The sequence below is a fragment of the Anolis carolinensis genome, chromosome 1 (genome assembly GCF_035594765.1).
Source record: "Anolis carolinensis isolate JA03-04 chromosome 1, rAnoCar3.1.pri, whole genome shotgun sequence".
Classification (NCBI taxonomy): Eukaryota; Metazoa; Chordata; class Lepidosauria; order Squamata; family Dactyloidae; genus Anolis; species Anolis carolinensis.
Window position 1 is genome coordinate 57,318,843 of NC_085841.1, and position 16,320 is coordinate 57,335,162.

General features: G+C 38.7%; 1 protein-coding gene across 7 annotated transcripts in view; it reads left to right on the forward strand.

The window, feature by feature from the left end:
• The window catches only part of pld5 (phospholipase D family member 5), a 146,647-nt gene that overhangs the window by 76,253 nt on the left and 54,074 nt on the right, over positions 1–16,320 (forward strand). For 5 of the 7 annotated variants that reach the window (XM_062975000.1, XM_062975016.1, XM_062975004.1 and 2 more), the window contains 2 exons: positions 1,462–1,630; positions 5,355–5,469. In XM_062975000.1, the coding sequence (XP_062831070.1) occupies positions 1,462–1,630; positions 5,355–5,469 (284 nt within the window). Of the gene's footprint in view, positions 1–1,461; positions 1,631–5,354; positions 5,470–14,238; positions 16,156–16,320 lie in introns of those variants that run through there. The other 2 variants (XM_008123861.2, XM_008123856.2) reach the window with 2 other exon arrangements.

The window sequence follows — 16,320 nt, forward strand, 5'->3', positions numbered from 1 at the left end:
TCAACTTAAGAACAAACCTACAGAACTTATCTTGTTGTAACTTCGGGACTCCTTCATTTAAAAATGCTGGACACAGCAAAAATCGCTGAACATTTCATTTGTTATTTTGTAGCTTTCTAAGTCACACAGTGCATTTTATCTCTGTCTCTCTCTTTTAAAAATCATATTTCTAAAACTGTCATTATATAAAATATAACAAGAAAAATAAGGGCGGGCAAAAGGAAGAATAGATATAACAAAAAGAAGAAATTGACTTCCAGTTCTCTCCTGCAGTTTTAACCCTTATTAATCTATAATGCCTTCAGTGCTTCCTTTTACAATAAATCATGTTCCTCCTTTCTGCAGAATACATTTGTTACTAATTTAAATCAAAATTGAATGGATCATATATATCTTCCTTACAGAAAATCAATAGCAATTATATATACTTTATTCAGGCCATTAGTTATTATTTTTAAATCCCCCTTACTCTAAGCTAACTTAAATATCTCATTACTTTGTGTCTTAACTGATTATTCTTCTATTAAACTAAACATTCTACCCTTCATTCTGCCTTTAATATTAACCTGGAATGACATCATAACGTCAACTGTTTCTCATCTTCCACAAAAGAAAACTCTTTTCTTTCCTTTCAGTTTTATTAGAAACTATTAACTTTTTCCAATGAATACTTTCTTTTTTTCCTCTATTTTAACCATTCCCTTTTACTTGCATTCACATCATTCAGTTAAACAGGAGAAATCAAATCTGTATTTCTTCCTTCCTTCCTTGGTTAATTGGAACTTCCTCCAAGTAGAGGGCTATCGCTGTGTCACTCTTTCTTTCTCAGACCCCCCAAGAAACAGATTTCAGGCTGCATCTGGATGTTCATTTTAGCATTCTTATATCATCTATCCTTAGAACAGTCTTGTTATGTGTGTGTGTGTGTGTGTGTGTATATATATATATATGTGTGTGTGTGTGTGTGTGTGTGTATGTGTATGTGTATGTGTGTGTGTGTGTGTGTGTGTATATATATATATATTACTTTGAGAAATGCGATCTTTAAAAGTTATGATTATATTCTTAGTGGCCGTTGTTTGCCCTAGAAAATATTTTGAGGAAGCTTCAGCCATTGATTCCATTGTGATTAAAGATAATGCAAGGATATAAAATGTACTGTTACAGTGGTTGATCAATGTGCTGTGGAATTTTCGAAATACCTAAATGAAATCCTTTTAAACCATTTTTTATTTTATCAACAAGATAAAAGCTTTCATTACTGTAGATAAAGTTCCTTTAAACTGAATGGTAAATTAAATTGTTCTGTGTTGGAAAAATATATCACATGCTTGAACATGTAGCCTTTGCCTTTAAATTTTGATTCAGGAACTGTTAAGGAGCAAGAGTTGTGGTATTACAGACTTTTAAATAGAAACAATATTTTTAATAAACTGTCTTATTTCCTTTGAATTTCTGCAGGGTTGCTCTGGTGGAAAATATTCCTGAAGGCATAAACTATTCAGACAGTGCACCTTCTCATTTGTCTCTTTTCCAAGGCTGGATGAATTTACTTAATATGGCTAAAAAATCTGTTGACATAGTATCTTCCCAATGGGACCTCAGTCACAGTCATCCATCTGCATGCCAGGTATGCATTATTTTAATTTGACATGCCTTTGGATATCTGCTTTTTTGCATTGCATGCTTTTCTATATTTGAACTCTTTGCTTCAAATTACAACTATGTTGGAGAAATGGCTACTGTGGATGTTTTGAAGAGGCTGGGAATAAGGTTTACAGGTTTCATGGTCTGGCCCATCTTCTCAGATCCAGAGGATGAGAGAAAAAAATGTTAAGATGTGCACATTGTCTTGAAACATCACAAAAGTATTTCTCAGAATTTCATGTTTTGGTGCTAAAATCTTAGGGCTTGCGATTGCTTTGACCTGGCAGCCTTAGAATTAAATAAATTTTACTTAATTACTTTTTATGCGACTTGCATCTAAGACAACTACAAGAGACCTGTGGATCAATGTGACTGTGTTTAGGATAGAGCTTTGAAAAGCTAGACTTCTTTTCGCTTCATTTTGAATTTCTTTTCTTAAAAGTAACAAGATGCTGTATTTTGGAACAATGATAGCAAACTGTTCCCACTGCTCCATATATAAAGTCAAATGTAAAAACAGGTATTTCATATTCTTTTGAGTATTTTTTAAAATAGTGTCTAAAGCCTACTACTAAAGATACTAAACAGTACCAAAATTGGGGGCGCTGTGGCACAGCGGGCTAAACCCACTAAGCTGCAGAACTTGCTGACCAGAAGGTCAGCGATTCGAATCGCCGGAAGGGGTGAGCTCCCATTGTTAGCCCCAGTTTCTGCTATCCTAGCAGTTCGAAAACATGCAAATGTAAGTAGACCAATAGGTACCTCTTCAGCGGGAAGGTAACGGCTTTCCATGCAGTTTGCCGGCCATATGACCTAGGAGGCGTCTACAGACAACATTTCTAACCCTCTTTGGGTTAGAAATGGAGATGAGCACCACCCCCTAGAGTCAGATTCGACTTGACTTAATGCCAAAGGGAAACCTTTTTCTTTACCTTTAAAGCCTAACAGTGGCCAAAGGAAAGATTCCTTAGAATGCGATATATCTAAAACAGTCAGCTAGGTTTTACAGAGAAAGTAATTATTCTTCTGAGGATTATTTTAAAATCTGCTAAAATGGGTGACCAAATTACACATCCAGAATTTTAAAAAAATGATGCTCATAAATACTGGAAAAAACAATTAGAGGTTGGTTTTCTTCTGGCCAACTTATTCGGGTCAACTTAAGACCGAAATAGATGTAACAGCAATATTGCCCAAGAGTCAGCAATATACTTCCTACCGCTTTCCCAAGAATTAGCCATATTCCCTTCATGCAGCCCCATTGTATTTAGCAAAACTGTTTTGGGGGGTTAGGAAAATATCTGGAGCCAGTATTCACCATGAAGGGCTAGAGGAGGAGAAGCAGGAGAAGAAACTTCTACGACAACATCAGACAGGCTAAAATTCAGTGGCTTATGCCAGTTCCTCTTTGGTTTTACCATGGAGACTGCCAGCTCCCATCCCATGATGTACATGTATTTCCAGTGGGGCTCTGTGGCAAAACTGAAGCAGAACCAGTGTATATGGCACTGGCAGCAGCAACACGGGAGGCTTCCTATATTGCATAGAGATTAACAGGGGGAAGGCAGGTGGTGGCACTTCCCTCCATAGGATGAGGTAAGGGGAAAGCCAGGCGATGTGGGGTGTGGGGTGATGGGTTTCCCCCGCAGGGTGATCTGTGCCAATTCTGGCAGCAAATGTGATGAGGTCCATAGTCTTGTTGGCACTGGATGCTGAAATATGCATTGAAGACAGTGAGATACTGATGGTCTGACAGTTTATTTTATCTATATGTTTTGTTAAAGACAGATAAAGCAGAGTGTAAGGACCTCATCACATTGAGTTTCTGAATCTGGGGGAAAGCAGGGACATCTGTGGAACAGCACAACAAATCCAGTGGGCAGCATGGGAACTGTCACCCACGCCCTGCATTGCCTGCATCATCTCCCCCCCCCCCCATCTCATGGGGGGAAGTATTTCCATTCGGCTTCCCCTGCACTTACCCTATTGTACTCAGTGTGAACATGGAAAACCTCCTGCATTCTCAGGGCTCTTTTGTTGGACTATTATTGATGTGTAAAATTGTTTTTACTGTTTTATCGGTGTTATTGTATTTTTATGTCGGGCATGGCCCCATGTAAGCCGCTCCGAGTCCCTCCGGGGAGATGGGGCGGGGTATAAAAATAAAGTTATTATTAAAGTTATTATTATTACTAACTTAGCTAGGACAGAGCCCTGCTAGAAGTAGCCTTGCGTCATGTGATTGGCTCAGTCTGGCTCCATCTTGGCTCTATGTGGAAATGGTCCTATAACAGAGCCCAGACCTCGTGTGATGAAGTCGCTAATCTAATCAGAAACAGTTAAATAGATCTCTTCTGCATTTCTTCTTGCTCTTTTGATAGTGTAGTGACTGGAAGGGAGAAATCAATTCTCAACTACACATCTCTTTTTATAGTAAAATGAAATACTCCAACCCATCTTTATATGTTGACAGGCAAAGCGTGAACATAAACCATTCAGGGTTGTTGTATGTCTTTCGGGCTGTGTGGCCATGTTCCAGAAGTATTCTCTGGACGTTTCGCCCACATCTATGGCAGGCATCCTCAGAGGTTGTGAGGTATGGATAAACTAAGTAAGGAAAGGAAAGAATATATATCTGTGGAGAATCCAGGGTGTGGCAAGAGTCCTTTGTCATTGGGAAGCCAGCATTAATGTTTCAGTTAATCACCCTAATTAGCATTGGAAAGGTTTTGTCTCTTGCCTGGGGGCATCCTTTGTTCAGTCACTAGCTGTCCTCTGCCCTCAGAGTGTTGGTTCCCATCTACTGTTTTGATTTTAGAGTTTTTTTTTAACTCTAGAGACAAAAGACGAAACCTTTCCAATGCTAATTAGGGTGATTAACTGAAACATTAATGCTGGCTTCCCAGTGACAAAGGACTTTTGCCACACCCTGGATTCTCCACAGATATATATTCTTTCCTTTCCTTACTTAGTTTATCCATATCTCACAACCTCTGAGGATGCCTGCCATAGATGTGGGCGAAACGTCAGGAGAGAACACTTCTGGAACATGGCCACACAGCCCTACAACAACCCTGTGATCCCGGCCATGAAAGCCTTCGACAACACAATAAACCATTTGTGCTCTAGCCTCATCTAGTTTGGGCCTTATGAAAAGTTTGTTTGCATTTTGAAATGGGGCTACATTTTAATTTATTGCTATGATTGTTGCATTGTAACAATGGAAATGTAAAACTAAGAGAAGGTAAAATTCCAGTTTTTCAAAATCTGAGAACTTTTCTAGAATTCAGAAAATTTGATGACAAATATATGAGAAAAATGTTTAGTTACACTATCATCCTGTACCAAAGAATGTCACTATATTTGCTAGTGTCATTTCCTCTTATATCTCTGGATGAAACTGTAAGCTTTTAGTATCTTCCTTTGGGCTTCTTTGGCTGAACAGGATTTTCAAATTATTTAAATTTTGTGATATTAAAAAGCTGTGTATCTTCTAAAATACTCTTATTTAAGTGGATCATATGGCATAATCCCCCATTGCTTTTTAATACAGCTTCAAATATTTTTCCAAGACATAGCTTTAAGTTCCATTTACTAATACCACTATAGTATTTGATATAAAAATTCAACATGCACATTCTGTTATAAATGATACTTTCATGTGTTGTACTGTAATAATAATTTCCAAATATTCTCTCCTCTTACAGGGGAAGCATCTTTTTGATAAGTTACAAGAACTATTATCTCAAAATATCGAGATCAAATTAGTGAGTGATATTCTTCACAAGGAGTCCAGGTTATTAAAGGATTTGAGAAATAAGGGTAAGAACAAGGTCTTTAATTTCTTATACTTTATGTTAATAATTCAAGAGTGTATGTCTCCTTGAAATGAGGGATATTTTATATCGGTTAAATAAATAGTAAAAAATCTTGCCTAGATGATTCCAAATAAACTTCACCACATACAACCTATACTGATTTCTATGGGAATGTTAAGTACCTGCATAAACATTTCCCTTTTAGATAAATTGATTTTAAGAACTTCACTTTGGTTTTGTCTTACCCAGAGATACTAATCAAGAAACCATGTTGTTGTAAATATAGGCTGGAATCCAATGTAACCTGTCTAAAGTAGATAAAGATAACTTTAGTTAGTTATTAATAACTAATTCTGTTCATGTCAGTGGATATTTTTAGGGTAAATTTATTTCAGAATTTTCAACACTAATCAGAAGGCCAACTTAGAAATTGGCAAGGACAGCCATAAGCTTTATGTGGTACTCTCTGTTTCCTCACTACGGCAACTGTAAGTTGTCTTTTTTACATCCTATGCTATATCTTTGAAACATCTCTTTTTGTATAGTTAACTTTTTGCAGTGCCACATTAATTATTGAGAATAAAGACCATTGAAACATTGTATCCCATAGACTTGCGCGTGAATATGCATGTGAGAGGGAATACCTACGATTTTGCAGATAAATAGAATGTATTTTATGAAATCAGATACAGTTTTAACAACACAATTTTAAAATTTAGCTTTTACCATATTTTTGGCATAATTTTATTAACAGACAAGAAGTGGATGTTCCCTCCCTGGTTGTGTATGTTGCAATGTGCCATCTTATGTATTTATTTGTTTCTATATGATGTGATGCGGTCAATCACTGTATTATTTGGCTCTTTTGTTCTGTCAAATGCTGATATTCTGTGTTTAATCGAAAAATAAGCAAGTAAAATAGGATAATCTCTATTTGTATTGCCATTTATTGTTTTGATTCTATCCCAAATAGGGAATATCTTAATATTGACAATAGGAGTCAGATATTATTGCATTCAGAAATGCTTTAGTTGCTGTAGAAATCTCCTGTGAAGATCCTATAGAAGTAGCTGTAAAGCTTAAAATCAGTTTAACAGTGTTGTTTTATTTATCTAAATAAATATTAATTCAGCTTTGCTCTTATTTCTTCTCTTGAAAAATGTCAGGGATTGTCATTTGGTAAGATCACTGAAATTTATTTACTTGCTATTTCTCACTTTACCTGCTCTAAGTATTAACATTGCTGGGGCCCCGAGAAGAAAGGAGGCAATGCCTTTCTCAAACTGACTGTTTTACTGAAGACTATTTCACCTGCTTGCCTTATGAAGATTGGTTCATACAGGCAAATGTAAATTGTCTAAAACAGACACACTCTTTCTCTGAGCTTATCTACACTGGCCCTGTATTCTAGTTCCAACCAAAGTTACTCCTAGATGTCCATATAATATCCAGGGATTTTTGGTAGGTAACCTGGGGTAAAATTGCATAACCTAGTTTTATTCTGTATTAGGGTAAGTCAGGTAATGCTCAGAAGTTTTACCAAAAGTGTGAAACACCCCTGCAGTATGGGATAGTATGGACAGCTGGACTAGTTCTATTCTGAACCAGTCTACTGCCCACACAACCAGGTGCTGCTATCCCTTTTTCTTTGTGTTGCGCAGTGCATGGAAAAGCAGACAGATTGGGACTGTACCATTTCTCTTTCCAAAGCAGCCAGCAAAGAGCTCCAGAGAGCTCCCTGCTGTCTTGGCCACTTTTGCTGACATCAGCAAAGGTACCTGCATGACCAGAGAAAAGGAAGGGGGATGATCAGCAGTTGTACCTTGTAATGGCTGAGAACTCTCCAGAGCTCTGGGCTGGCTTACTGTAGTAACAGAAACAACATTCTAGCTAAGGGTGATTGCACCATTGGGCAGTCTGGACTCTGCTCCTGCGCCTGCTGTGGTTCAGAGGCACAGCCTGCAAAAGCTCCACTGAATCTGGGGTCAGTTCAAAACAGCGATTCTCCTTCAGAACAGTTGTGTACATATGAGTTGCTCCCTCTTTCTTTCTGATTTCTTCCTCTTTGCAGTCTTCTGTATGCCCTTAAAATGTGTTCTTAATGCTTATAAAAACCCATGTCCTTCATTATGTGATATCTGCTGTGGACAATCTGCCCATCCTCCAGATTAGATTTTAAATAGAGATGGATATGAACAGATTCCATTTTTTTTACATCGGAGTTCAAAAATATGATTATTCTACCTTATGCAAACTGTTATTATTTTCACAGCCAGAAAGAAAATTATAGCAGCATGATCATGATTGAGATTGTTCAGGTTGATGTACCCCTGAGGAAAACCACTGCCTTATAAGAAAAATATCATGTTGTTTGCTCTTGATTGCAGATAGATATAGATATCTCCAGCATGACCTGGGAGCAATCCTGACTGTTGGGAAGAGATGTAAACCATTTGTCTGGTAGTTATTTTTGAAAGAAAAATTTAGCAATCAAAAAATTTAGCAATCAAAGAGCATCTATGTAATTCACATAGTATGTTGTTTGAACTAGTTACATTACACATGGGACAGTTAAGATCTTTAGCTGATTTTAATACGTAAGAGTTCGGCTAGGTCAAAAGTCTTTTTTACTGATTTAATGTTTCAGTTGAATAACATGAGGGCAAACAACTTGTCTTGTCCTCTGGGGAATGTCTTATTTACCAACAGAAGCCAATCATATGCACTGTTTAAAACTGCTTATTTCTCCAGACTTTAAATTCTCCAACAGCAAGAGTTGGTTAGCATGGTCTTAGAAAAAATGGTTAGAAATTTAAGAACATAACTAAATTTTGGTCAAGCCAAACTTAATGTCTAACACAAGAATTAATTTATTTTTCCATTTTAAATGATATATTATCCCTTCTGTTTCTTATGTTTCATGGAGTAGTGATTTTGGGTGGTTGTGTTCTTACCGGATTTAAATGTTTCTCATTTCAGCATCCTCCCACTCTTAGTGTTATAATTCCTGTAATTTTTTAATTTCTCTACTACATGGGATATTTTCGTATATTATTAGGAAATAATGCATACTTTGCTTTTATGGATACTTAAACACATGCTAATTATAAATTTATCCTGTCTAGCAAGGCAGGGTAGGGTATTAAGGTGGTAGGGCAGAATACTAATTCTTCTGAATGTAGCTGTGTTGTTTCTTGATTACATTTTTTATGTGGCCACATTTTTAGTTTACTATACCGTTCAGCAGTGCTCATGTTTTTCTCTCCCGAGTTGTCAACTAAAGAGAATCATTAGAATACTATTTCATAACTTATTGTTTTTTAAAAGTAGATTGAAAGCCTAGTGCTGTGCCATGCCTTAAATAATCCCTTTGGTTTTTCTAGTAATTATATAGATTTTGAGTGTGTCACAACTTGACATACCTTTGGTGTTGCAATCTTTCCCACAACAGTATCATCACAGAACACTGCAGTGCAGATACATTGTTCTGCTACCAGACACTTGGGGCATCAACATGGACAATGAAATCTTGAGTAAAGTGCTGCTAATTCTGAGCAGCCTGGATTCAGTTTTGATATTCAAACAACTCTGCTCCTGAACTGGTTACATCCTGATGGACAGTCATCCTTACCTTGTTCATTATTTGTAGCTCCAGAGAGGTTGGGCCTATTGCTTGGCTTCCTTACAGATATAAAAAGGCAACCTAAGGAGGAGAGGGGATGGTAATCCCCTACCCTTTCTTAGTCATGTGGGCACCTGTGCTTACATTGACAAGGACACTGAGCAATGTCAAAACTCTGCAAAACTGCTGCTATGATGATGAACAATTGACAAGATAAGTTCCATTCTGTTTTTTTCTATGTCACCAAGTATGGGGAAGCTGTATAGTGGGATTGTACCATGTGAACAGGGGCGGGGGGGGGGGGGGCGGGATTTTGATTTAAAACAAGCCCAGCAGTTCACAGTACACTGAAGTGTGGGACTGCTCTGAGTTTCAGGGACACTCAGGAGCATTCTTCAATTGGTGTTGAATAGATGTGCCCTGAGTTGGGATGCGATGGCTCCATATATCATGTAGCACCATGGAGCTGATTCTTGCCCATTTAGGGTTCAAGTGCCCATGTAGTGTCCTTGGTGGATAGATGTAAAAGAATTAGGTATTTTCAGCATCCACATTAGGACTGATGCTTTTCTATTTGCTTATAAATTATTTGGAGATAGGGATATATAATGGTATGCTCATTTCTATAGATGATCAAGGATGCTTTTACACTGCATGAATTTAGTTTCACATATTCCACAGCTTAATGCTATGGAATCCAGGAAATTGTAGTTTTAGCTGGTCTTTAGCTTTCTCTGCCCAGGAGTGCTTGTGCCTAAGCAAACCAATTAATTCTCTTTTGTCTCTCAGTTTGTCTCCTCTTTCCATTTTACCTCTTCCTCCCAAGCTTGTGTCCATTAATGCAAACTGTGTTCAAATTGCAAAAGCAGCTTGCACTCAATTAACACAGGAGATGAGAGAGAAAATGAGTTAATAGGGTCTTGGTAGGCTCAGGCAAAAGTAAACTGTTGGAGCTTCTCCTAGCTTGTGTCTTCTTCTGTAATATCTTTTGCCATCTTGACCACATTTTGATGTTGCTTGGCCACATGTGTCTCAACTTTATCTTTAAAATGTTTGGGGAGTGGCTATGGAAATAATTACAAAAGTAATGCAAAATAATACTGCCTATATATTATCATTATGCAAACCCGTGGTGCAACTTTGATTGATCTACACTTCAAAAATACTATTGTACATCTGGAATAGGTGTAGAAAGGGGCAACCAAAATCACTGGGGTGCTAATGCAATTCATCTATGCAGAGAGGCTATAATATTTAGGGGCTATTAGGATAAATTTACAACATTTATACCCCTCCCTTCTCACCCGAGAGGACTCAGGGCGGCTTACAAAAATTGGCAAAATTTAATGCCTAAAATGCAATCATAAAAACAAAACAATATAAACAGATCCATTAAAACATTGTTAAAACACATTATAAAAACCTTAAAAACGTATATATAATTAATTCCATTCGTCCGAGATCCTCATGCTTAAACTATGATATAAAATATTGAAATTTGGCACAATAACAACAACAATAATTTTGTTTCTTACTCGCCTCTTCTCAAGGTGGGTTACAACATTGCTAACAACACATAATCATCTAAAACATCCTATAAACTACACATGTTAAAACATATTTCTACAAAATATATTAAAATACACAGAACAAAACTGGGGACACAAGTTTAAAATTCATGATTAAACCGGCTGGGTAGGCCTATCGGAAGTGATAGCTCTTTAAATGGTTTTTAAATTCCTACAACTCATTTAGATGGGTGGCCAATGAAAAGGTCTTCTGGGTGATGGGGTGCTTTGACTGTGCTTTTCCTGCATGGCAGTGAGTTGGACTAGATGACCCATGTGGTCTCTTCCAACTCTATTATTCTATGATTCTATGATACGTTCACCAATCGAGTTCTGGCTTGCTGGAGTAGCTGCCTCCCAGAGGACTTCAATGTTTCAGGCAGATTGTATGGGAGAAGGCGATCCTATAGGTAACTTGGTCCTAAACCGTGTAGGGCTTTAAAGGTAAAACATTTGTACTTTCTCAGAAACTAATTGACAGCCAGTGGAGTGATATAATATGGGTGTTATATGCTCATTCCTGGATGTTCCTGTCACCAATCTGGCTGCTATATTTTGAACCAACTGGAGTTTCTGAACTTGGTACAAAAGTAGCCCAATGTAATGTGCATTGCAGAAATCCAACCTTGAGGTTACGAGCATGTGCACTACCATCTTTAGGTCTTCCAAATCTAGGAAAGGGCACAGCTGGCATATCAATAGAAGCTGGTAGTAAGCACTCCTGTTTGTCACATCTACCTGAGTTGACATGCCTTCATTCCCAGATTTTGGACCCTTGATGGCAAGCACCTCTGTTTTGTCTGGATTCAGTTTCAATTTGTTTTTCCTCATCCAGTCATTGCCTCCTTCAAGCATTCAGTCAGATGAGACACACTATCCTTAGATAAGGCTGTTTTTGAAGGCGTTGAGAAATATATCTGAAATACTGACATGGCAAATAAGATGATCAAAATAACAGAACGATAACAACATCTTTCAGTCAACATGGTACCCATTTATTTTTTTATGTAAATCAAACTATAATCATAGAATCATAGTGTTGCATCATAGAATCATAGAATCATAGAATCATAGAATAGTAGAGTTGGAAGAGACCTCATGGGCCATCTAGTCCAACCCCCTGCCAAGAAGCAGGAAATCGCATTCAAAGCACCCCCGACAGATGGCCATCCAGCCTCTGTTTAAAAGCCTCCAAAGAAGGAGCCTCCACCACAGTCTGGGGGAGAGAGTTCCACTGCCGAACAGCCCTCACAGTGAGGAAGTTCTTCCTGATGTTCAGGTGGAATCTCCTTTCCTGTAGTTTGAAGCCATTGTTCTGTGTCCTAGTCTGCAGGGTGGCAGAAAACAAGCTTGCTCCCTCCTCCCTATGGCTTCCCCTCACATATTTGTACATGGCTATCATGTCTCCTCTCAGCCTTCTCTTCTGCAGGCTAAACATGCCCAGTTCTTTAAGCCTCTCCTCATAGGGCTTGTTCTCCAGACCTTTGATCATTTTAGTTGCCCTCCTCTGGAAGCTCTCCAGCTTGTCAATATCTCCCTTCAACTGTGGTGCCCAAAATTGGACACAGTATTCCAGGTGTGGTCTGACCAAGGCAGAGTAGAGGGGGAGCATGACCTCCCTGGATCTAGACGCTATTCCCCTATTGATGCAGGCCAAAATCCCGTTGGCTTTCTTAGCAGCCGCATCACATTGCTGGCTCATGTTTAACTTGTTGTCCACAAGGACTCCAAGATCTTTTTCACATGTACTGCTGTCTAGCCAGGCGTCCCCCATACTGTATCTTTGATTTCCATTTTTTCTGCCAAAGTGAAGTATCTTGCATTTGTCCCTGTTGAACTTCATTTTGTTAGTTTCGGCCCATCTCTCTAGTCTGTCAAGATCGTTTTGAATTCTGCTCCTTTCTTCTGGAGTGTTGGCTATCCCTCCCAGTTTGGTGTCATCTGCAAACTTGATGATCGTGCCTTCTAACCCTTCATCTAAGTCATTAATAAAGATGTTGAACAGAACTGGGCCCAGGACAGAACCCTGCGGCACTCCACTCGTGACTTCTTTCCAAGATGAAGACGACGCATTGGTGAGCACCCTTTGGGTTCATTCGCTTAGCCAATTGCAGATCCACCTAACCGTAGTTTTGTCTAGCCCACATTTTACTAGTTTGTTTGCCAGAAGGTTGTGAGGGACTATGTCGAAGGCCTTACTGAAATACAGGTACGCTACATCTACGGCATTCCCTGTATCGACCCAACTCGTAACTCTGTCGAAAAAAAGAGATCAGATTAGTCTGGCATGACTTGTTTTTGGTAAATCCATGTTGACTATTAGCAATGACTGCATCTGTTTCTAAGTGTTTGCAGACCACTTCCTTAATGATCATTTCCAGAATCTTGCCTGGTATCGACGTGAGGCTGACCGGACAGTAATTGTTTGGGTCATTCTTTTTTCCCTTCTTGAAGATAGGGACCACATTTGCCCTCCTCCAATCTGCTGGGACTTCTCCCGTTCTCCAAGAACTCTCAAATATGATCGCCAGTGGTTCTGAAATAACTTCCGCTAGTTCCTTCAGTACTCTTGGATGTAGTTGATCTGGCCCTGGCGACTTGAATTCGTTTAGAGTGGCCAGGTGTTCCTGGACAACTTGTTTCCCTATTTGGGGTTGGATTTCCCCAAATCCTTCGTCCATTTCATGTTGCTGAGGTTGAAGATGGCTTTCTTTTTGTGAGAAGACCGAGGCAAAGAAGGTATTAAGCAGTTCTGCCTTTTCCCTGTCCCCTGTCGCCATCCCCCATCTTCTCCTCGCAGAGGCCCTATCGCCTCCTTTTTCTTCCTTTTTCTACCAACGTAAGCAAAAAAGCCTTTTTTGTTGTTTTTAATGTCCCTGGCAAGCCTGAGCTCATTTTGCGCTTTAGCCTTGCGAACCTTTTCCCTACAGGAGTTGGCTATACGTTTGAATTCTTCTTTGGTGATTTCTCCCCTTTTCCACTTCTTGTGCATGTCACTTTTGAGTTTTAGCTCAGTTAGAAGTTCTTTGGACATCCATTCTGGCTTCTTCGCATGTGCCATATTTTTTTTCTTTGTTGGCACTGTTTGCATTTGCGCCTTGAGTATTTCACTTTTAAAAAATTCCCATCCATCGTTAACTCCCTTGTCTTTTAATATTGGCATCCATGGAATGCTGCTCAGTATTTTCTTCATTTTTTGGAAGTCAGCTCTCTTAAAGTCCAGAATGCGTGTTTGACTTGTCTTAATTTCAGCCTTCCATTGTATCACACACTGCAGGAGCACATGGTCACTTGCTCCTAAGGATCCGACGACTTCTACTGTATTGATCAGGTCTTCCACATTTGTTAAGATTAGATCAAGAGTTGCTGATCCCCTTGTTGTCTCCTCTACCTTCTGGACCATAAAATTGTCTGCAAGGCAAGTGAGGAATTTGTTGGACTTTGTGCTCTTGGCCGAGTTTGTTTTCCAGCAGATATCAGGATAGTTGAAGTCGCCCATGACTACTATATCTTTTCTTTGTGCCTGTTTGGTCAGCTGTTGACAAAAGGCTTCATCAAGTTCTATATCCTGGTTCGGACGACGAGATCTTTTTGAGTCCCGGTTCCCTTGATTCTTATCCAGATGCTTTCTAGCTGGTTTCCCAGATTACAGTCTTGCATTTCTTCTGCAACGTAACTGTTTTTGACATATAAAGCTACTCCCCCTCCTCTCCCCTTTGTTCTATTTCTGTGAAAGAGGTTATAGCCCTCAATGGCTACATTCCAGTGATGGGAGTCATCCCATCACTGGAATGAGTGAGAGATCTCATGGACCATCCATGGACCAAAGAGATCTCATGGACCATCCAGTCCTACCTCCTGCCAAGATGCAGGAAAATCGCATTCAACTAACAACGAAATAAGCTGTATTCCACTGACCCATTGGTCCATCAGAAAAGGATTAATCCAATACTTTTTAAAATGAATAAAAATTTAAAACAAAACAAAATGAAGCACTACTACTTTTCTAAGTGCTGAATTGACACACTTTCTAAAGTAGAAGGATTTCCTGGGAATCTTGTAAGATTATATCTCCCAATTCCCCTATTGATGCGGGAAATGTAAAGCTACAGCATTCTCCTCAGGTTGCTCTCTAGCCTTTCCCTGAAGACTTCTATTCAGGGGAGCCCATTGATTCTCTCACTAAATTTTTTATTGTCATGAGGTTTCTTTTGATATTGAGTGGAAATCTAGCTATCTATAACTTAAGCATAATTAGATCTAGATGTGGCTCCTACTGCAGGAAAAATCAAGTCTTACCCTCTTTTGGGTGACAGCCTTTCATATATGCAAAAATAGTTACATTCTCCCAAAGAATCATTACTGCTTATTTATTTTTAGTCCCTGTGACTTATCTGCATTTAATATTAGCCAAATAATGACCCCTTTACTATGCCCACCACTATCCTGCTTTTCTGGTTAGAGGGATTCATGGCAGTTTAGAATATTTTAAAGTGGAGCAAGCTGAAATATTCATTTACAAAAGTAAAAAATAATTATATTGTTAAAATTATTAAAACAGTTAAATAGACTTAAAGTATACGTAACCATGATTTCAATAACAAATTAAAAATACCACACCACTTTATGCACACTGCAATAATAGAATCACAGAATCATAGAGTTGGAAGAGACCACAAGAACCATTTAGTCAGATCCCTTGCCATACAGGAATACAGAATCAAAGCACCCCCAACAGATGACCACCCATCCTCTGCTTAAAAACCCTACAGAGAAGGATACCCTACCACACTGTATGGCAGCATATTCCACTGTTTCATAATTCAGATTCAAAGGCCTACGGATCTTTACCTATGGGTGGAAAATAATTAGTCTTGAGAATGATAGAAGAGATACATTTCTCCCTGCCCCAACCTCTATCCTCTTCGCGTATTATGTGTACAACATTCTCTTACATTGATTGTTTATAGAAATGCATCCTGTTGTGTGGATCAAATCCTTACTCTCCTTTAATAGCCTTTTCTCACTTTCCCTACCTCTCTTTCTCTATCTCCCTCTCTTTTGTGTAACTACTTATTTTCTCATATCCAATTGTGGTCAAGTTTGCATGTATTGAAAGGGCTGACTGATGTCTAGTGTTTTTACATGCTGAAACATTTGTATTTAGCTCAGTGAAGCTATAAACCATTACAGTGTCAACATTCAACATGTGAGATGCTCTATGGGAATGTTAGTTTATGCTTGCCACAGAGTTCCACTGAGAGTCAAATGCTACAGAGAGACAAAAATAGTTTCAGTGCTTTTCCTGTTTATGTTATTCTAAAGCCCAGGGCTAGATGCATTGGGATTATGGGAGGTGGGAGGTAAAATGTAATGATAGCTCCCACCTTAGATCTCATTTGTAATTCACCTGCAACATCAAAATGAGGCTCATTTTCTCATTCACTTTGCAGGAAAATGTGAAACCAGATCCTATGATGAGATGATCAACAGAATGAGGGTAAGTCACCCTGGAGTGAGAAAACACTGTGGAAAGTTAGATGAATTTTTAAAAAAGGTTTTCTTAAAAAAGAAGCAAAGAAAAACATGGAAATCACGTTATGTTCCCATGGAGCTTCCATATTTGAATGTTGACACTTTTGGATTGCTTGTAACCCAGTGAATT